The sequence below is a fragment of the Erinaceus europaeus genome, chromosome 4 (assembly GCF_950295315.1).
Source record: "Erinaceus europaeus chromosome 4, mEriEur2.1, whole genome shotgun sequence".
Classification (NCBI taxonomy): Eukaryota; Metazoa; Chordata; class Mammalia; order Eulipotyphla; family Erinaceidae; genus Erinaceus; species Erinaceus europaeus.
Window position 1 is genome coordinate 24882238 of NC_080165.1, and position 21592 is coordinate 24903829.

Genomic DNA, 21592 nt, shown 5'->3' on the forward strand with positions numbered 1-21592 from the left:
CTGTCCTATCCAACAACGATGACATCAATAACAACAACAATAATAACTACAATAATAAAATAACAAGGGCAACGAAAAGGGAATAAATTTTAAAAAGAGTTGAAATTAATGACCCAGGAAATGGCACAACAGTGATTAGAGGGTTGAATTTAAAAGCATGAGGTCCTAAGTCTGATCCCTGGCATAGCATGTGCCAAGGTGATGCTCTGGTTCTCTCTCCCCTCATTAATAAATAAATAAATTTATTATTGTAGTTTGGGAGGTGGTGCAGTGATAAGCCTTTGGATTCTCGAGCATGAGGTCCTGAGTTCGATCCCCGGCAGCACATGTGCCAGAGTGATGTCTGGTTCTTTCTCTCTCCTCCTATCTTTCTCATTAATAAATAAATAAAATATTTTTTAAAAAGTCACCAATTCCCTATTTAAAAATAAATAAATTTATTATTATTATTATTATTATTATTATTAACCAAAGCCCTGATCAGTTCTAGCTCACAGTGGTATTTGGAATTAAGCCTGGGACTTCTGAGCCACAGGCATGGAAGTCTATTGCATAAATTGCTAATCTGTTTTCCCCAGCCCTGTACATAAATAATTTTTAAAAGTGGATTCAAGTTTTCATTAATTTGAGTAAAGAACATAAGTTAAAAAGGACCATTAAGGGGGTCGGGCGGTAGAGCAGCAGGTTAAGCGCACATGGTGCAAAGCACAAGGTTCCTGGTTTGAGCCCCCCCCCGCCCCGGCTCTCCACCTGCAGGTGCGTCACTTCACAGGCAGTGAAGTAAATCTGCAGGTGTCTGTCTTTCTCTCATCCTCTCTGTCTTCCCCTCCTTTCTTGATTTCCCTCTGTCCTATCCAACAGTAACAACAAGGGCAATGAAATGGGAAAAATGTCCTCCAGGAACAGTGGATTTGTAGTGCAGGCACTGAGCCCCAGTCATAACCTTGGAGGCAGAGAAAGTGAGGGGGATAGGACAGGCTGGGGGTTGCTGTGAAGGGGTGAGACTAGAAGGGGTGACTGGAGTATTTTTGAGTCTATATAACATGAAATTTCAGAGAGCAGTAAAAGAATGCATAGAAATCAGCTACAATGCAGGGAACCAAATGTTTATTGCATCTACTCTGGAGCATAACAGACATAGAAGCTGAGCTACAAGGAGTTTTTAAGGTCTCTTCACTTAAAAATTTTAGAACCCACCAAAGTAAAAGACTCTGGGGTGGGTGGGTGGGGAGAATACAGGTCCATGAACGATGACAGAGGACCTAGTGGGGGTTGTATTGTTATATGGGAAACTGGGGAATGTTATGCATGTACAAACTATTGTATTTACTGTTGAATGTAAAACATTAATTCCCCAATAAAGAAATTAAAAAAAAAAACAACTTAGAACCAAGACCTAGGGAGCTGTGTGGTTTACTCAAGATTCTGCTTTTAGCATATAGCAGAACTAGACCCCTAGCACTGCGTGACTAAGTCTGACCTTGTCACTGCTGGTCTTTAGTGGATAGGAACCACAGAGGCCTGTGTTTTGGTAAAAGGTCCAGGAGGGGACTACAGCAACTAGACCACTGTCACCATGGCTACCTGGAAGCAGCACATCATCCAAGACAAGCTTCAACCAGGTTTGTAGGGTTGTCCCCACTCTCCTGTCAGAGCTTGTCTGGTGGTCATCAGCTCTTTTCCCATCCCTGGGAGACCAGACTGCAGGTTTTGTCACTCCCTGTAGGAAAGCAGATTCCACACTCTGCAGATGGCTAGAACTCCAGCTCTTCAGGCCACTGGTTGACCACCTTGCAGGCATCTGAGCATAGCAGAGACCACAGCATAGCAACACACCAGCCACGAGCTCATAGCTTGCAAGCTTACAGATGAATGTGGATGCTCACTCATGCCCAGATGTGCCAACACAGAGCATGTCCTCTGCAAGGCTGCCTGGAGCTCTCAGGTCCCAGCCTAAGCTGCATTCTGTGCCTGGCCTCCGTGACACCTCTGCCAAGTATGCCTGAATGTGTGGTGCACTGACTGAGGGCATAGAGCCAGCTCCTCGTTCTCACCTGGCAAGCCCTAACTATGGCTCTGGGCTGGGGGAGAACTTCCCTTTGCAAAGTTAGATAACAGGCTGAGCTCTCTGTTAGAGGATTGGTGCACTGGCTCCACGTGCTAAGGCTGGCATAGGACTAGGCCCGCCCTGCTAGGCAGCGGGAAGGGGAGGCCTGGCTACAGCCGGAGCTGGCAAGTGGCCGAGCTGGGGGTGGACAGGCGGGCCAGGGCTCATGCTGCCCATTGGCTGCCTCGGGCTCCCACCCCGCCCGCCTCCAGAGCCTGTGGCTCTCAGGCCAGCTCCTGCTGCTCCCGCTGATTCTAAACTCCCCTCCAAAGCACCTCCCGCAGGCAGGCCATGTCGAGCTGTGACTGGATCGGAGTGGCTCCTGCCATGGACATGCCTGAGGTCCTCAAATCCCTGCTGGAGCATTCTCTGCCTTGGTCAGAGAAGAGGACAGGTAGGACTGGACATGGTCTGCTTTGGCTGGCTGCCTGGGTACCCAAGGGGCGGGGGCAGTCACAAGCAATGACAGGAGAAGCATCCTCAGACTTGGGAGGGTCCCCAGCAGGCATCTGCACTTGGTTGTTTCCCGGGCAGGAGGAAGAACTGAGGTGCAGAGGGAAAGATGAGGAGAGGTGCTGCCCTAGCAACTCAGGGTTGCCCCTAGGCCTGCTGGCTGTGGGGAGCCATGGGCAACATGTGGCCAGCATGTGACAGGTGTTGTGCTCATGTGGGAGCAAAGGACCCTGCTGAGAGAGTGCACTGGGTGCCAACTACTTGTCAATTTTCCTCCCTCTGCATGTTGGCATGCAGAGAGATTCGGTTTGGGGGCATTCTCTGGTCTCAGGAGAGAGGACTGTCCTCTGTGTGCCTGCTTCAGCTCCCGCTCACTGGAGCACTGATCCCATGGATGGGGTGGGAGCTGTTATGTAACAGGACCACAGGCTCAAGCCCCGGTTCCTAGGATACCACAGGCAAACAGGCGAGGGAGCCAAAGGAGGAGGGTGTGGACGAGGGGCAGAGTCAGCAGCCTGCACCAGCTGTCCCCCAAGTCTCGCCTGAGGAATCCAAGGCCCCAGTCAGCTTTGGGAGCAGTCCACTCAGGGTCCCCTCTCCTTGGTCCCACAGGACTGACAGACTCCGACTGGATAAATAAAATGAGAAGACGAGGGTGGATGAGCCACTGGGGTTGACTCCACAGAGTCCTTGCTCAATCCCTAGAGAGCACGAAAGCCACTGCCTGAACCCCAGCCCCAGGCTCTCGAAGCCCCAGGCTGGCAGTCAGGTAGTAGGCATTTTATTTATTTATTTATTTTTGAAGTTACATGATTTTTCTCCTTTTTAAAATTTATTTGCTTTTAATTGAGGGGTTAATGGTTTATAGTACTTTTTTTTTTACCACTCCCATCACCAAAGGTCTGTGTCCCTGTCCTGTCCCCATCCCCACCCCCATAGATAACCACTAAAGTTCTCCCGCAGTCTCAGATATAGGTTGATATTTTTTTTCCCATTCATATGTTCAATTCTCTGCATTCTGCATATGAGTAAAGACATTCTATAGTTGTCCCTTACCTTCTTACTTGGGGTAGTAAGTACTTTAGAAATTCTTGATGAAGTAGCTCCTCTCCAGGGTCCATTACTCTGACTTTGGACCTTGTGGGAGGAAGACGAAAGTCTTAGCCTGTGGCCTGGAAAAGCTGTCCTGCTTTCTGCCCTCTGGTGGGCTGCACATTGTTGTGAGAAGGGCGCTTCTTTCAAGAGAACTGAGACCCGTTTGCAAACTCCCGCTCTTCTCCTTGCCCCACCCCAGGACGGGCTGCAGCACCTTCATGTTACATGCAGAGCACATGTGGGCTCAGCGTGAAGGAAGCTCAGAGGAAAGCTGGACTAGCAGGCAGAGTGGGAGAAATTCACTACACTTTCCAGTTCCAAGGCCTCCCTAAGACTCAGCCTTGAACTCCACTCTTTCCTGTGCCCAGAGCCAGCCTGTGCTGACCTCTGACTTTTTACCATCCCTGCCAAGTAGGCTCCCACAGAGCTGACTGCACTCCAGTCTCCCATGGCTTCCAGTGACAGTGGCCACCTGGAGACCCCTCAGTCTGGGTCACCTGTGTGACTGACTTGGGTGAGAGATCTCCATCCCAGCCAAAGGATAGGCCCAGACCCCAAGACCCTCCGTCTCTGGGTGCTGAGTACTGAGAGTCCTCTTTCCACTTTGGCCCCTTCTCTCATGGAGGGTGATGCCGTTCCACAATGCTCACTCCTACTTTCTGAAAAGACCATGCTTATCTAAATCATAGTGTTTATTCTTGTTTTTAGAGACTTATCTATTTGTGAGGAAAGAGGGTAAGGGAAAATTGGAGCGTCAGTCTGGCACATGAGCTGTCAGGGATCAAACTCAGGACCTCATGCTTGAAAGTTTAATGCTGTATCCACTGCATCACCTCCAGGGATGTATTGTTCATTCTTTATGCCTGTTCCTTCCCTTAACCCTCGGGACCCAGCTGAGCCCGGGGGCCACCTTTTCCCCCATCCCTCTGCCAGCTTTGTTCATTTAGGCAGGCTGCCTTTTCGTGGAGCCATGCTCCATGCAAACATAGCCAGAGAGTGAGCAAGATATTTGCTATGAGCTGGGCAGGTAAGTCCCCCTCTGCAGGGACTTCCTAGTTAGAATGATCTCTGAACCCACAAAGCAGGATAATAAGCTTCTCTCCCTTTTTCCATCTCCAGTCTGTAAAATGGGCAAGAAGGGCTGGTTATCAGGACTAAATGAGTTGTCCCACGCACAACTGTTTGCAAACAGTGTCAATCCAATCCGTTTTCTCTGGAAAGGCAAAGAGCTGCTGGGGCTTCTCATTGTGCCCTTTCCCCTGATGTCACATCTGCAATCTGACCCTATTCTTTGCTCTCTACTCTCCCTCCATGGACATTCTCCTTGAAAGAACTGGATGGTGCAAGTTTGCATGAGCATTCAGGGCTGTCTTCTTAGAAACATGAGGCTCCTAGGGGCAGGGCAACATACAAGCACTGAATGACACCTGGGGCCAAGTAAGGGGTACATGAGGGGCCTGGGCACCCTCGTCTCAGAGGACTGTGGCAGCAGGATGAGGAGTAGGGGTGGATTCACTGCTTCTCAGCCGTCCTGAGTAAAGGTCTATCTGATCACCTCCATTCTCAACCTAGGGGAACTAGAGTAAAACCGAGAAGGCTTTTAAAAGTTAAGGCTGGGGAGATAGCATAATGGTTCTGAAAAAAACTCTCATATCTGAGGCTTTGAAGTACCAGGTTCAGTCCCTAGCACCACTGTGAGCCAAAGATGAATAGTGTTATGAGGGGGAAAAATGTGACATTTGCTTTCAGGGAAGTGCAAGGGGGTGTGTTCCCTGTACTGGAGCAACTGGCTGCTTGGATCCTCACTACCACCTTCCTGAAGATGAGGAAATGCACCGGGAGGAACTGCTCCCCTTCAGGGGTAGCCTTGGGGGCTCAGAGCCTTGTCTCAACCTGTTCCTTCCTCAGCAATCAAAGGGACATGACAAACTCACCCAGGGCCACAAACTGATGCCATGTCCAGGAGCTGGTGTCCAGTACCCTCCAAAGGACGCCAGCTTCCCCCACTGCGGCTCAGGCTTCATGTCTGCATGATTCCACAGCTGCCACTGGGCTCTTCTTTTTATTATTATTATTATTTAATTTTTTATATTTATTCCCTTTTGTTGCCCTTGTTTTTATATATTTTTATTATTGTTGTGGTTATTATTGTTTTTGTTATTGATGCGTTGTTATTGGATAGGACAGAGAAACATGGAGAGAGGAGGGGAAGACAGAGAAGGGGAAGTCGCTTGTGAAGCAACTCCCCTGCAGGTGGGGAACTGGGAGCTCGAACCAGGATCCTTACACCAGACCTTGTGCTTTGTGACACCTGCACTTAACCGACTGTGCTACTGCCCAACTCTCTGGACTCTTCTTTTCTCCCCCTTCAAATGGCAGGTGAGAGACAGGGAGAGACAGAGAGGAGGAGAGACTCCACAACACTGCTTCACTGCTGGCGAAGCTTTCCTTGTTCCTGTATGGTGCCTTGGGGCTGGATCCCAAGTCCTTGTGCCTGGTAAAGGGTGCATTCTTCCCAAGTGAGCTGTCTTCCAGCCCTGATGGTTCTGCATCTTGCCAGGCCTCACACAAGGCTTGGCTGCTGTAGGGATGAACCCTCATTCTGTCTGCCCTTTCTTGAGCATGTGCTAGAATTGTACCAAGTGCTTTTCCTCATTCTGTGACATGGCTTTTGCAAGGGTAGTGTGATTATCTGTGACACTAAGGAGGAGGCTGATATGCAGAGACAAGAAGGCCAAATAGTCAAGGAGGACTTTCATCCCAGCACCTCCTGCTCCCTCTGAAACCAGGTCTCAGGGCAGGGCCTCTCCAGTTAGCCAACCACTCATCATTTGTTTACCAAGTATTTGTTACACTTCTGGTGCTAGGGTGAAAGAGACAAACCACCTGGTCACCTGGTGTTTACATTCCAGAAGAAGAGAGATAGCAGCAATCAGGGGTCAGGGCCAAACTCTGGGGGTAGGAGGGAGTGGCGAAGACACTTGAGTCACAGTGTGGAGAGAGAAGAATAGAGAGCAACTCTAAGAACTTTCAAGCAAAATAGCTCACTTGAATAGTGTGCTGCTTTACCATTGTGTACAACCCAGGTTGAAGTTCAGCACCCCACTGCATTGAAGGAAAAATTTTAAAAATATTTTATTGGGAGCCAGGCAGTAGTCAGCGGGTTAAGCACTCATGGTGCAAAGTGCAAGAACCGGTGTAAGGATCCTGGTTGAAGCCCCTGGCTCCCCACCTGCAGGGGAGTCGCTTCACAGGCAGTGAAACAGGTCTGCAGGTGTCTGTCTTTCTCTCCCCCTGTCTTCCCCTCCTCTCTCCATTTCTCTCTGTCCTATCCAACAATGATGACATCAATAACAACAATAAAATAACAAGGACAACAAAAGGAAATAAATAAATAAATATTATTTAAAAATTATTTATTTATTAATGAGAAATACATTAGGAGAGAGAAAAAGAACCAGATATTACTCTGGTGCATATGCTGCTGAGGATTGACCTTGGGACCTCATGCTTGAAATGGTCTCTCTCTGCATTTGTCTCTATAAAAACAAAACAAAATGTGGTCTGAGAGGTGGTACAGTGATAAGGCTTTGGACTCTCAAGCATGAGGTCCTGAGTTCGATCCCCAGCACATGTGCCGAGTAATGTCTGGTTCTTTCTCTCTCCTCCTATGTTTCTCATTAATAAATAAATAAATCCTTAAAAACAAAACAAAAAAGAGCTTAAACTTTTGGGTTGAGGAAACGACATAGGGACAAGAAAGACAGTATCTACAAGAGAAAGGCCACTGGGCTCATACCATAAGCAAGAGGGGAAGATGGCAGGACCCACAGTGGGAAGAGCCTGCAGGGCCTTGAAGATGATGAAGATGATAAAGAAGATGATAAAGTGAGTCTGTCATCTCCTTACCCACCAGACTCACCCACTCCCGCTGTTCTTCAAAAAGTGACTGGCAAGGAGGAAAGACAGTATTTTTAAAAAAAAAAAAATTAAAGATTTTATTTATTAATGAGAAAGATAGGAGAGAGAAAAAGAACAAGGTAACTTGCCAAAGATCGCACAGAGAGTAGTCAAAGCAGGAATCCAACCCAAATGATCCAGTTCCAGAACCTCCACACAGTCACTGCACCACAAACACAGCTGGCAGGCAGTCAGTAGCTGTTGAAATGTGGCAGGAGCTGGAGGTGAGGGCAGCTCTCCATCTGTAATCCCAAGCCTGGGAGTGGACCAAATGGCGATCCAAACAGGAAGCTAGTGCTCTTGAGAGTATAGAGCAATGGGCAAGAATTAGTCGAGAGTCTCCACCCACCACTTCTCACTGAGACCAGGGTACAAGCCACAGCCCGGAATTATGTAGCCACAGGTATGTGGGCGCAAAAGGAGGCAGTGCTGGGGGATTTGTCATAAGGACAACTTCTGTTTGTTATTCCAGATTTAGTTGGGAATCAGAAAACAATGACTTATTTAATGTTCATCATGTTCCAAATGTATATGATTTGACTCTGAGAAATGTTTGTTAACCCTTCTAGGTAGCAAAGTGAGTCAACGTATTTACTGAATTGCTACTAGAAACAAATTTTGTGCTTCCTTGTATTTGGTGCTGGCAAAGAAAACAGATAACTGGGTTTTTTTTTTTAGAATTCTGTGGAAGCCTTGTCCTCATCTTGATTTTAGACACCAGGCTCATATCACATTTTTAAGCAGATTAGAGAACAGTGGCTGGCACTCTCCTACTAGAAACTGCCTATGTGTTCAAAGAGACCATTATGAGATATCTGACCAAAGGCTTCCATGCTGGAGTGATTATTCCTCTGAACTTCAAGTTTAGATGATAATGATGATGATGATGATGATAATATTCTTGCAGCCAAAGAGGTGGTGCAGTGGATAAGGTGCTAGATTCTCAGGTATGAGGTCCCAAATTCAATTCCCAGCATCACATGTAGCAGAGTGATGGTCTGGTTCTTTCTCCTCCTTATAAATAAATGAATAAATAATTTTAAAATAATGATAATCCAAATTGGTATAATGGTTTAATGAAAGGCATATAGTCACTTGAGTTTAGTTTTTTAACTTGGGGGCAGGGGAGGTACCATAATGATTATACAAAGAGACTCTCACTCCTGAAGCTCCAAAGTCCCAGGTTCAATCCCATAAGCCATAGCTGACTACTTTGGTAAAAAAAAAAAAAAAGTTTTTAACTTTGGTTAGTTTCTGGAAGGAATGAGTGTAAAATGAATCCGGCTCTGCATTATGAAACACCATACACATGGGTCATCACACCAAGCTTTTGCAAGGAGGAAAAGGCTCTTTATAGTTTGGAATGCAAGGGAGGAAAAGGCAACACACATGTGTACCTCTCTTTGTTTCACGGATTATTTATACAGGCAGAGGAAGGGTTTGAAATTTCTATCTTGTCTACTTCTGAAAAACAGGAGGAGGGTTTGGGGGCAAACAGAAGGGAGTTTGAGGAATAAAGGAAATAAGTCTAAGGATAAACAGGTGGGGCCCTTGAGGACCCCAGGTTATCTGGCTTCTTCAGTGGTGTGTTTCTGTACATTTCTTCCTAAAATATGTTGTAACATGTTTGGGACTCTTCTGGCTATCTGAAGGTAAAAGAACAACAAAGGCTGGGATTGGGGTGTCTGCTTGTTTCTTCCTGCAAAACAGTGTGAGGTATTGATTTCTGTATAATGCAGCTTATTAATAATTCCAGATCACCTCGTCCCTCTAGGGCCTCGCCAAATGATGTTTATCTGTCTCCCTTTGGGGACACAATTTTAATATCACATCTTTGTCTCTGCTGTAGTTTATGCTCTAGAGCTCACCTTTGAACCAACAGTCTTGTTCTCACACCAAAAATAATTCTACTCCTCATCCACCCAGCACAACCTGAATGGAGAAGCAAGGTCTGAGGTTTACTCTCCTGCCATATACTGTTCCAGGCAAACTCTTGATACTATTTCTCATACATAATCTGAAGCATAGCCTTCTGTTTCCAAGAGAAAATTAACTGAGGCTTAGGCAGAAATCACCTACTTGGGAGTTGGGTGGTAGCGCAGCGGACTAAGCATAAGTATGGGTGTAAGGATCCCGGTTCGAGGCCCCGGCTCCCCACCTGCAGGGGAGTCGCTTCACAGGCGGTGAAGCAGGTCTGCAGGTGTCTAACTTTCTCTCCCCCTCTCTGTCTTCCCCTCCTCTCTCCATTTCTCTCTGTTCTATCCAACAACGATAACATCAATAACAACAACAACTTCAACAACAATAAAAAACAAGGGCAACAAAAGGGAAAATAAATAAATAAATATAATTTTAAAAAATCACCTACCTAAAACAAAGGCTGAGCAGTAGCTGTTTGATTACTCCAAACTTGTCTCTTAAACCTACAAAGTTACTGCAGGTCCCAGGACCACAAAATTCCTCACATTGCTACAGTAAAAAAACCTACTACAAAAGAACACTAAGATGCCACTTTGTAACTTCAAAGTATTTAAAAAAAAAGTTTTATTTTATTAACATAAATGAGGGTGAGAGAACCAGAGCATCACATGGGAGACTGGGAATTGAATTTGGGGCCTATAGGAGCTGGAGGTAGAGAAACCAGTGTGGTCCCTGAAATGGCGCAGTGGATGAAGCGTTGGACTCTCAAGCATGAGGTCCTGAGTTTAATCCCTGGCAGCACATGTACCAGATTGATGTCTGGTTCTTTCTCATTTCTCATGAATAAATAAATAAAATCTTTTAAAAAAACCAGAAAAATCAAAACTGTATTTTAAAAAATATTTATTTATTCCCTTTTGTCGCCCTTGTTGTTTTATTGTTGTAGTTATTGATGTAGTCGTGGTTGGATAGGACAGAGAGAAATGGAGAGAGATGGGGAACATAGAGCAGGGGAGATAAAGACCGCTTGTGAAGCAACTCCCCTGCAGGTGGGGAGCTGGATGCTCGAACCGGGATCCTTATGCTTTGTACCACCTGTGTTTAACCTGCTGTGCTACAGCCTGAATCCCAAAACTGTATTTAAAAAATATATTTATTTATTTATTCCCTTTTGTTGCCTTGTTATTTTATTGTTGTAGTTATTGATGTCGTTGATGGATAGGACAAAGAGAAATAGAGAGAGGAGGGGAAGATAGAGAGAAGGAGAGAAAGACACCTGCAGACCTGCTTCACCGCTTGTGAAGTGACGCCCCTGCAGGTGGGGAGTTGGAGGGGAGCTGGAGGCTCGAACCGGGATCCTTAGGCTTTGTGCCACCTGCGCTTAACCTGCAGCGCTACCGCCCAACTCCCCAAAACTGTATTTTTTAATATTTATTTATTTTCCCTTTTGTTGCCCTTTTTTTAAATTGTTGCTGTAGTTATTATTGTTGTAGTTATTGATGTTGTTCGTTGTTGGATAGGACAGAGAGAAATGGAGAGAGGAGGGGAAGACAGAGAGGGGGAGAGAAAGACACCTGCAGACCTGCTTCAGGCCTGTGAAGCGACTCCCCTGCAGGTGGGGAGCCAGGGGCTTGAACCGGGATCCTTATGCTGGGACTTGTGCTTCGCGCCATGTGCGCTTAACCCTCTGTGCTACTCCCCATTCCCCCCAAACTATATTTTAAAACACAAGCAGGGCTTGCTACTCTCTGGTGTCACTGGCACAGCTGCTTTTGTCTGGGTGGTGACTGTAATAGGCATTGGCTATTTCAAATAACTGTGGCTTTAAAAAAAAAAAAAAAATATATATATATATATATATATATATATATATAGAGAGAGAGAGAGAGAGAGAGAGAGAGTCAGAGTCAGAGTCGGGCGGTAGCGCAACAGGTTAAGCGCACTGTGGGGTGCAAGGACCAGCATAAGGATCCCGGTTCCAGCCCCCAGCTCCCCACCTTCAGTGGTGAAGCAGTTCTGTAGGTACCTATCTTTCTCTGCCCCTCTCTGTCTTCCCCTCCTCTCTCCATTTCTCTCTGTCCTATCTAACAACGATGACACCAATAACAACAACAATAAAACAACAAGGGCAAATAAATAAAAATAAAGTATATATATATATATATATATATATATAGTGGTCCGAGAGGTGGTGCAGTGGCTAAGGAACTAGACTCTCAACCATAAGGTCCTGAGTTCAATCCCTTGCAGCACATGTACCAGAGTGATGTCTGGCTCTTTTTCTCTCTCCTCCTATCTTTCTCATTAACAAATAAAAAAATATTATATATATATATATATATATATGATTTTTTTCTTCTTTCTTTGTGCTGGGCCTATAGCCTCTTACAAGTGAAGTATGTGCTCTGCCACTGAGCTGCATTGCCTGCCCTTGAAATCTTATTCTTTATTTCCTCTTACTACACACACTTTAGGCATTAAAAAAAAATCACAATTTTCAGTCATGTTATCATAAATTCTCTAATACTGCGAACATTATTTGTCTTCCCTTTTTTAAAAATATTTTATTTATTTATTCATGAAGATAGAAGGAAAGAGAGAGAGAGAAAACCAGACATCACTCTGTTACATGTGAACTCAGGACCTCATGCTTGAGAATTCAATGCTTCATCCACTGCGACACCTTCCGGACCACTGAACATTATTTTTCCTTTCAATATTTTTCTTATTGTGAAGAAAATCGACCGCTCCTAGAGGGCATTTTTCCTTTTTGTTTCTATTTTCTTGGATAGGACAGAGAGAAATTGAGAAGGGAAGGAGAGATGGAGAGGAAGAGAGAAAGATAGACACTATGCATCAACACTCATGAAGCTTCTCCTCCCCCCCCACCCCCCTCAGGCGGGGAGCAAGGACTCGAACCCATGTCCTTGTGCATAATAACATGTGAGATTAACCACACCTGCCCTCTCGATAATGTTACATTATCTTTCATCCTGTCTCTCCACAGCAAAACTAGGTAATTAAAAAATATATTTGGGGGTCGGGTGGTAGTGCAGCAGGTTAAATGCAGGTGGCACAAAGCGCAAAGACCAGCATAAGGATCCGGGTTCAAGCCCCCTGCTCCCCACCTGCACAGGTGAGTCGCTTTTCAGGCGGTGAAGCAGGTCTGAAGGTGTCTATCTTTCACTCCCCCTGTCTTTCCCTCCTCTCTCCATTTCTCTCTGTCCTATCCAACAACGACGACATCAACAACAACAACAATAAAACAAGGGCAACAAAAGGGAAAATAAATAAATATTAAATATATATGTTTATTTTTATGAGAGAGATACATTAAGAAAGACACAGAGAGAGACCAGAACACTGCTCAGCTCTGGCTTGTGGTGGTACTGGGGATTGAACCTGGGATCTCAGAGCCTTAGCTATAAAAATCTTTTTTTTTTTTTTTAAGAAAGGATTAATTAACAAAACCATAGGGTAGGAGGGGTACAATTCCATACAATTCCCACCACCCAATCTCCATTTCCCACCCCCTCTCCTGATAGCTTTCCCATTCTCTATCCCTCTGCGAGCATGGACCCAGGGTCATTGTGGGTTGCAGAAGGTAGAAGGTCTGGCTTTTGTAATTGCTTCCCCGCTGAACATGGGCGTTGACTGGTCGGTCCATACTCCCAGTCTGCCTCTCTCTTTCCCTAGTAGGGTGGGTCTCTGGGGAAGCGGAGCTCCAGGACACATTGGTGGGGTCTTCAGTCCAGGGAAGCCTGGCCGGCATCCTGATGACATCTGGAACCTGGTGACTGAAAAGAGAGTTAACATACGAAGCCAAACAAATTGTTGAGCAATTATAAAAATCTTTTGCAGGGGAGATAGCATAATAGTTAGGCAAAACACTTGCATAGCTCAGGTGCTGAGGTCCCAGGTTCAATTCCCAGCACCATCATAAGCCAGAACTGAGGAGTGCTCTGGTCTTGGTGACTCTCTCTCTCTGTGTATCTTTCTCTGTCTCTTTAATTAAAATAAATAAAGTAAAGTAATGAAGTTTTTCTTTTAAAAAGTAATTTGCATAACCATTATGCTGTCTCTCCAGCCCAAAGCTAGGTAATTTTTAAAGTGTTGCAGAAATTATGCCCAAACACGAAGCTTAAACCGAAATTATGGTGAAAAGAGAGGAGTTTATTACACTAGTGGGCAAGAGAACTGAATCTCTTCAGAAAGTTTCTCTGCTCGGAACAAAGAACAGCACAGGTTTAAATAGCATTTTTCAACAGGTTACAACATGGTTACATTTTCTTTTTATTTTATAATTTTTTATATTTATTTTCCCTTTTGTTCCCCTTTTTATTGTTGTTGTAGTTCTTATTGTTGTTATTGATGTTGTCGTTAGGACAGAGAGAATTGGAGAGAGAAGACAGAGAGGGGGTTGAGAAAAAGACACCTGCAGACCTGCTTTACCACCTGTGAAGTGACTCCCCTGCAGGTGGAGATCCCCGGGCTCGAACTGGGATTTTTACACAGGTCCTTGAGCTTCGCATCACATGCGCTCAACCCACTGAGCAGGAGAAGGTGAAAGTTCTTTCACAGGGATATTTCAAAAATCAGTGTTATTTAGATGCAAAGCAACTAGGCAAAAGAGGATATGGAATTTATATGGGATTGCCCCTCCCTCTGATGCTGGCCTTCTTACCAGCTCTTAGCTCAAGGGATGCCCCCTGGCGCTAACAGCTCTCATCTCACAGGCTGCTTCCTGGTGTTGTTCTGCTCAGCGGGGGGAGGGGGGGGCGGCAGCAATTGACGCCATTTGTCACAGGACTACAGGGAAATATTGAGTGCAGATTATATTAAGGAATTATGCATCTATTTTCTGCTTCAAAAGCTTCATGTTAGTTTCTTGGTGTGTCGTTTGAAAATCTCTAGGTCAGTTTTTCCTCAACATATCTAAGTTTCACCACAGACAGAATTCCTAACAACAATCTGTGCACAGCAGATTTTTTGCACACAATTTATTATTTCTACTAAGTAATGACAGCACTGTTTTAGCTTCTAGGGTCACAGCTACACCAAGCAGTACATTTGTACCCACCAGTCTTAGTAATTTTACATGCATAGACTTACAAACAGTCACCCCCACCCCACCTCCAGATCTTGGCTGATAGCCATGTGATCTGTATGGAAAAGGAAGCCTGGAGGGAGCAGACAATTGCCTGGAGGTATCAAAGTCTAACACACACCAATTCATGCCACATTTTTCTGCAGGTTAAAAGACAGGGGGAGCACTTTCTAACTAAACACTGACAGGCCAAAGACTCCAATAGGAATTTTTAGCTCTTCTGAATTTCAAGTTTAAATAATAATAATCCAAACTGGTATAATGTTTATACCAAAGGCACTGAAGCTTACTAAGTGTGTTGCAGTGAAAACTGGAGTTTAGGCATGTACCTTGCTCCCACCTCGTCGGAAAGTCCCTTTCACAGCTCTTGCTGCCCAGGGCCCAATTATTTTCCCTCCTTAGCTCTGAGTGCAATTCTGATGATGTCATATTGACAACTTTCAGCTGGCTGCTTATTATATCTGCCCCAAGAATCAAGGATTGACACTCACTCCACCATTTCCCTTTTCCCCTACTGGCAGACCCATTACTGCCAGGATCAAAGATAAACAGGCCATGTTCGCTGGAAACTTAGGCAGGAATCGTATTTGGGGGCTCATAGCAGAGCGTAGCTTATGTTATGGAGACATTCAAAGGCCTGGGTGCTGTTTAGGTAGTTTCCTTCAGCATTTCCACATTTGTGTGGCACTTTCTACATTTCTACTTAAGTCCTGGGGGAACTCGCAAAGGATATATTCTAATAGAGAAGGTGGTTTTTGCACAAAATGTTTCATGGCCATCGCAAAATGGAGTTGGTTGTTTTTCTAGGAAAAGGAAAGGTGGATCCTAGAGAAGAACAGAACAGAGCTGTTACACATTAGAGATTATTTAGCCCAGCCCCTTAATTTTATGGACAAGAAAAACAGACTCCAATGAGCCAATGGAGTTTCCCAAGGTCACAAGCCAGAAAGTGGGAGGACAGCAGAGCGGACCTCAACCCTGACCCGGGGCTGGCCCTTGTCTCCATTCCGGACCTGCAGAACCTTCAACTCCACGCTGGTGCCATCAGCCCGCCCCGCCCCGCCCCGCCCCGCCCGGGACGCGCACCAGGAACCTGCCGCCCAAGCCGGCTAGGGCCATCCCTAAGGGCCAGAGCAGGTCGCCGTCTGCCGCCCTGCCCTCAGCCAACCTCTGGGCCTCGGGAGAGGCGGGGTGCGGGCTGGGACCGGCGTACAGATCCCACGACCCTGGGCCGCGTCCCTACAACAGCACGGTCGGCCCGGGTCCGCCCAGGCCCTCCCCGCTGCAACCCGCACGTGCTAAGCCTCGTGTACCGCCCGGAGCCCCGCCCCCGCCCGCCATTGGCTGCCCCTGGGCCCCCTCCCCTGCTCCCTCCCAGCCCGGCGGGACTCGGCTGTGGCTCCACGTGACCCACGGGGGCGAGGTGCGGGAGCGCAGAGCGGGCCCTCCGATAGGCTCCCGCGGCCCGCCGGTCACGCCCAGCCCCGCCTCCCTCCAGTGGCGCGTCGAGAAGGCGGCGAGATTGGGATGCGAGGGAAGGAGTTGCGGTCACAGTGGTCTGGGAGGAGGGCGGCGGCGGCGGCCATGAAGAGAGAGAAGAAGGTGAAGCCACTGATAGAAGGAAAGGGGCTGCCGCCGAAGAGGGCCTGGGACACGGGCTCCAGCAGGCGCCAATCAGGTGACGCTCGGGTGGGCGGGGCGGGGCCTGCAGCGTTGGCCCTCACCTGGCCCCGCACGTGCCGCGCTACCCCCGCAGTCTGGCCAATCCGGGCCAGGAAGGCTGTGTCCACCCTTCTCTCAAAACAGGCCAATCCCAGGCTGCGATTCAGGGAACGCTGGCCCGGTCTCCTGAATAATTAATAAGCCAGCTCGCGTCCGCGGGCTGGTTGGGGATGGATGGAGGCGGGGGTGCCGCCGAGCGCCTGCGCAGTCGCGGCCCACAGAGGCAGCTGCAGCGGGTCGACCGGCTCAGGCCCATCTCGGGGGGCGGGCGGGGGAGGCGAGGCGCGCGAGGTGAGCGCGGGGCACGATGTCCGATGCGGGCGGCGGAAAGAAGCCGCCTGTGGAGCCGCAGGCGGGACCGGGGCCGGGGCGCGCAGCTGGGGAGAGGGGCCTGCCAGGCTCCTTCCCTCTGGTCCTGAAGAAGCTGATGGAGAACCCCCCGCGCGAGGCGCGCCTCGGTGAGGGGGGGAGTCCGCGCGCACGGGGGCGGGGCCTCTGCGGAGGCGGGGCCTGGAGAGGGCGGAGGTCAGGGTTAAGTGGTGGCGCGGCGGGCTGGGGCTGGGCTCGGCACCCCGGGGCCGGCGAGTCCAGGGGATGGGAGGGGCAGGGAAGGTGCGGGCGAATTGAGGGAGCAGGGTGAGGCCGGAGTTAGCTGGGAACGGTATACAGGGACAGGAGGCGTAGGGATCCCAGCGAGGGGCCCCACTGCGGGTAGTCTCGGGCTCGTGCACCCTCGGGGGTCGGGAGCTGCCCTTTAAATCACGCTCCAAGGCTGCTTCTCTGGGTGCGCCTGCATAGGAATCACTTGGAATGCGTATTGAAAATACCTGTGTTGGGGCCTCCACCATTCTGGGAATCTGCGATTCCTGGAACGGGAAATCTGCCTTTTTAAGGTGCCCTCGAACCCGCCACTCCCAATCCCGTGACTCCAAGTCCACTGAAAGTTTGAGGAGCGCTGATAAACAACAGTGAGAGCCGACCGTCCTTGCATTTGCCTTACCCCTCCCGGGAGGAGGAAGGGTCTTTCTTCCTGTCTGTGCATATATTCTCCACTACTAGCAACGGCACACTGGAAATTTTTTGGAAATGGCCTGATGCCGGGACGAGGATGGGGTTCCTGGGGAAAGGACTTACTCCAAGCCTCCTCTTAGGGCGGGGGGAGGTTGAGGCGAGGCAAGTAGAGAAATTCCGCTCAGAATCTGGTCACTGAGGCCCTTCACCTGGTTAGGGCTGTCCCTAGATTTGGCAGGGCTGTGTTTCATCCTGTTTCCGGACACAAAATTCCCTGGGGCCTATGTGGAAAGCAGGTTGGCTTTGATTTTTAACCTGGCCACATGAGGTTCAGGGGGGCATCAGGAGTGCGACCTATTGTGGGGATTTAGGTGCACCAAGGAATGTATTTGATCTAAGTAAGACCTTCAAATTTCCAAGGTACAGTGATCTGGGAAGGAATAGGCCTGTGTGTTACTTATCTTGGGGGGTTAATTTTCTTTTGAAAAATGTCATTTATCGTCCTTTCTTGGGTTTATTCTGAGTCTTCCCATCTCTGTGGCTGTCACTGTCGAGGTATAAATAGCTTCAGCACATCAGGTGAGGCCAGGTCCTCTCTTCCTGCTCCAGGACCTCATAAACACAAAACCTTTTTTATTTTTATTTATTTATTTATTTATTTATTTATTTTTAAGACTGCATTGTTCCAAAGCTGGGGCTGAGACAAGTTGTTAGGACAGGTGTATAGATTTGTCTGGTGGTTCAAGATCGCTGAATAAAATCACCCATAACAATAACTCTACCTTATATTTGCAAAATATCCACAGAACATTTCAACATAATCCCTTATTTTAAGGGTTTATTTATTTATTTTGTCAGTGAAAGAGCAGAACACTACTCCCATGTCTTGATGCCTGGAGATTGAACCTGAGGCCTCCCACATGTAAGGAATGTGCTCTGCCTACAGAAACACCTCCCCAGCCACCATAATCTTACCTTATTTAGCACACTGATCCTGTAGGGTATTATTCCCAGTTGCAGATGAGGAAAGGCTCAAGAGAGGTGAGGATTCTTCCTCAAGGTCATGGAGCTAGGCCTTAGAACTCTCAGTCTGGTGCTCCTTACCATACCATTGGCCACTGATCTGTCACTCTGTCTAACCTATGTGATAGGCCTAGTCCTTTGTCACCGCTTCAGTATAAAACTACCTTAAAGAAGCACTGGTTTAAAATATCCTTGTGGAGAGGACCTGGAAGATAGCTCAGCCTGTTAGAGCACCAATTTTCATGCCTGAGGCCAAAAGTTTCATCCCCAGCACCACCTTATACCTCAGCCAAGCAGTAATCTGGTTCTCTCTCTCTCATAATAATTAAATCCTATTTATTTATTTTTCATCAGAGCACTGCTCAGCTCTGGCTCATGGTGGTGCTGGCAATGGAAGCAGGTCTCTCAGCCTATGGCATGCAAGTCTTTTGCATTACATTATGATCTTGCCCCAGCCCAGTAAAAAAAATCTTAAAAAAAAATATTTTTTGGGGGCCGGGCAGTGGCGGAGCGGGTTAAGCACACATGGCACAAAACACAAAGACCAGCTCAAGGATCTCGGTTCGAACCCCTGGCTCCCCACCTACAGGGAGTTCACTTCACAAGCGATAAGGCAGGTCTGCAGGTGTCTGTCTTTCTCTCCCTATCTCCCCCTTCTCTCTCAATTTCTCTCTGTCCTGAGAACAACAACAGCAATGGCAACAAGGGCAACAAAATGGGGGAAATGGCCTCCAGGAGCAGTGGCTTTGTGGTGCAGGCACTGAGCACCAGCAATAAGCCTGGAGGAAAAAAAAAAGATTTTTATTTTATTTTTTGGTGGTCTGGGAGGTGGTGCAGTGGATAAAGCAGTGGACTCTCAAGCATGAGGTCCTAAGTTCAATCCTTGGCAGCAGCACATGTACCAGAGTGATGTCTGATTCTTTCTCGCTCTCTTCCTCCTATCTTTCTCATTAATATATAAAATCCTAAAAAAAAAAAAGAAGTTTTTTGTAGCCAAGAAGGTGGCTTAATGGGAAGAGTGCAGGGCTTGAATCCCCTTATCTTGTGTGCTTAAACATTGCTCTGGGCTCTCTCATAAAATAAGGAAACATCGGGGGTACATCAGGTTAAGCACACACTTTACCATGTGCAAGGATTCGAGCCCCTTCCCCCCACCTGCAAGGGGACATTTCATCAGCAGTGAAGTAGGTCTGCAGGCGTTTTTCTCCCTCTATCTACCCCAACTCTCTCAAGTTCTCTCTGTCCTATCCAATAAAAAAAAAACAGAAAAATACAGAAAGGGGGAGTGGGGCGGTAGCGCACGCAGCAGGTTAAGCGCAAGTGGCACAAAGCACAAGGGCCGGCTAAAGTATCTAGGTTCAAGCCCTCGGCTCCCCACCTGCAGGGAAGTTGTCTCTCCCCCTCTCTGTCTTCCCCATCTTTTCTCTCTGTCCTATTCAGCAACGACGACATCAATAACAACAATAATAACAACAATAAAAAACAAGGGCAACAAAAGGGAAAATAAATAAATATTTTAAAAGATTTAAAAAACAACAACAATAATAACTACAACAACAATAAAAAAGGGCAAGAAAAGGGAAAATAAATAAATATTAAAAAATTATAAAGAAAGGCCATCAAGAGCAATAGCTTCATAGTGCTGGCACTGAGTGATAACCCTGGTGCAGGGAAAAAAGAGTAAATATATATTTTTAAATAATAAAGGTGCCCTTCTAGAGATTTCTTGTATAATGGTAGTGCAAAACAAAACAAACTGGGGCCAGGCGGTGGCACACCTGTTTAAGTGCACATACTACAGTGCACAAGGACCTGGGTTCAAGCCCCTGGTCCTCACCTGCAGGGAGAAAGCTTCATCAGTGGTGAAGCAGTGCTGTGGGTGTCCCTCTGTCTCTCTCCCCATCTTTCTCAATTTCTTTCTGTTTCTATCCAATAATAAATAAAATAAAATAACTGAAACTTTCATACAAGTGCTTTTACCTAGTTACATCAGATAAATCTTGGCACTGTTATTTGCCCTTCACTATGGCTGTGTTTCTATTTCTCTTCCTTTCTGGCTCCTTTGATCCCAAGTGACCCTGACCAACATGGATCATAGTCATCAGTAAACAGAATATGGAGTCAGGTTCTCGTGAGTTCGAACAGAGGCCATCTAGCCACATGCATCCCCCCCATTATCATTTGTTTTTTATTCTTGTTTGGTTCCTGTATCATCATGCAGGTATTCATGTTAATTTGTATTATTGGGCTGTAAGAAAAACCATGATATATTTTTCCATGCAAAAATGCACCGTGACTTTTCTGACAACCCAGCTAAATCCATGACCAAGTTCTATTTGTCAAAACCTCCACTTTCTTCACCTACTGGGTAGATCCATTGGAACAACAGGCTGCTTTTTGGCCATCTGTGGTCTAGAAGTTCTTATGTAAATAGTTTATTCCCAATATAAAAATTTTACTTCTCTTTCACTTCAGAATCCGGTATTCAAAGTTGTCTCCCTCCATTCTAAAAATATAATTTGTTATTTCTGGGGCCGGGTGTTGGTACACACATTTTATAATGCACAAAGACCGGGATTCAAGCCCCCAGTTCCCACCTGCAGGAGGAAAGCTTTATGAGTGGTGAAGCAGTGCTGCAGGTGTCTCTCCTTCTTTCACCCCCTTCCCTCTCAATTTCTGGCTGTCTATCCAATAAGTAAAGATAATTAGAAAGTGTAAAAATATAATTTTGTCATACTTTTGTTTCCCACTTCCTTTCCAGCCTTGTGACACACCTACCACCCTTCTTTCTTAAATTGCCCTTTCTTGATTACTACATGTCTTTGTTTTTGTTTTGTTTTAAATGGGAATAAGCTTTCTTTCTTTCTTTCTTTTTCGCCCAGGGTTATTGCTGGGCTACAGTACCTGCACTGTGCATCCACTGCTCCTGTGGCCTTTTCTTCTTTCTTTGCTTCTTTCTTTCTTCCTTCCTTTTTTTTTTTTTTTTGGATAGGACAGAGAGAAATTATCAGTGTGGGGAAGATAGAAAGGGAGAGAGAAAGATAGACATCTTCAGATCTACTCCTGCATGTGGGGAGCCAGGGCCTTGAACCAGGATCCTTGTCTGGTCCTTGCACTTCATACTGTGTGCCCTTAACCCAATTTATCACCACCCGGCCCCCCAGAATAAGCTTTCTTCTTCAGCTTCCCCGTCT

The 21592-nt window shown here is 46.8% G+C and overlaps 1 protein-coding gene across 3 annotated transcripts in view; it reads left to right on the plus strand.

Moving 5' to 3' along the window:
• The first annotated feature begins 2338 nt into the window (after nucleotides 1-2338).
• The window catches only part of TEF (TEF transcription factor, PAR bZIP family member), a 37171-nt gene continuing 17917 nt past the window's right edge, over nucleotides 2339-21592 (plus strand). Inside the window, exon 1 of one of the 3 annotated variants that reach the window (XM_007523417.3) lies at nucleotides 2339-2501. In XM_007523417.3, the coding sequence (XP_007523479.1) occupies nucleotides 2399-2501 (103 nt within the window). In that variant the 5' untranslated portion in view covers nucleotides 2339-2398. Of the gene's footprint in view, nucleotides 2502-15959; nucleotides 16321-16392; nucleotides 16823-21592 lie in introns of those variants that run through there. The other 2 variants (XM_016188294.2, XM_007523416.3) reach the window with 2 other exon arrangements.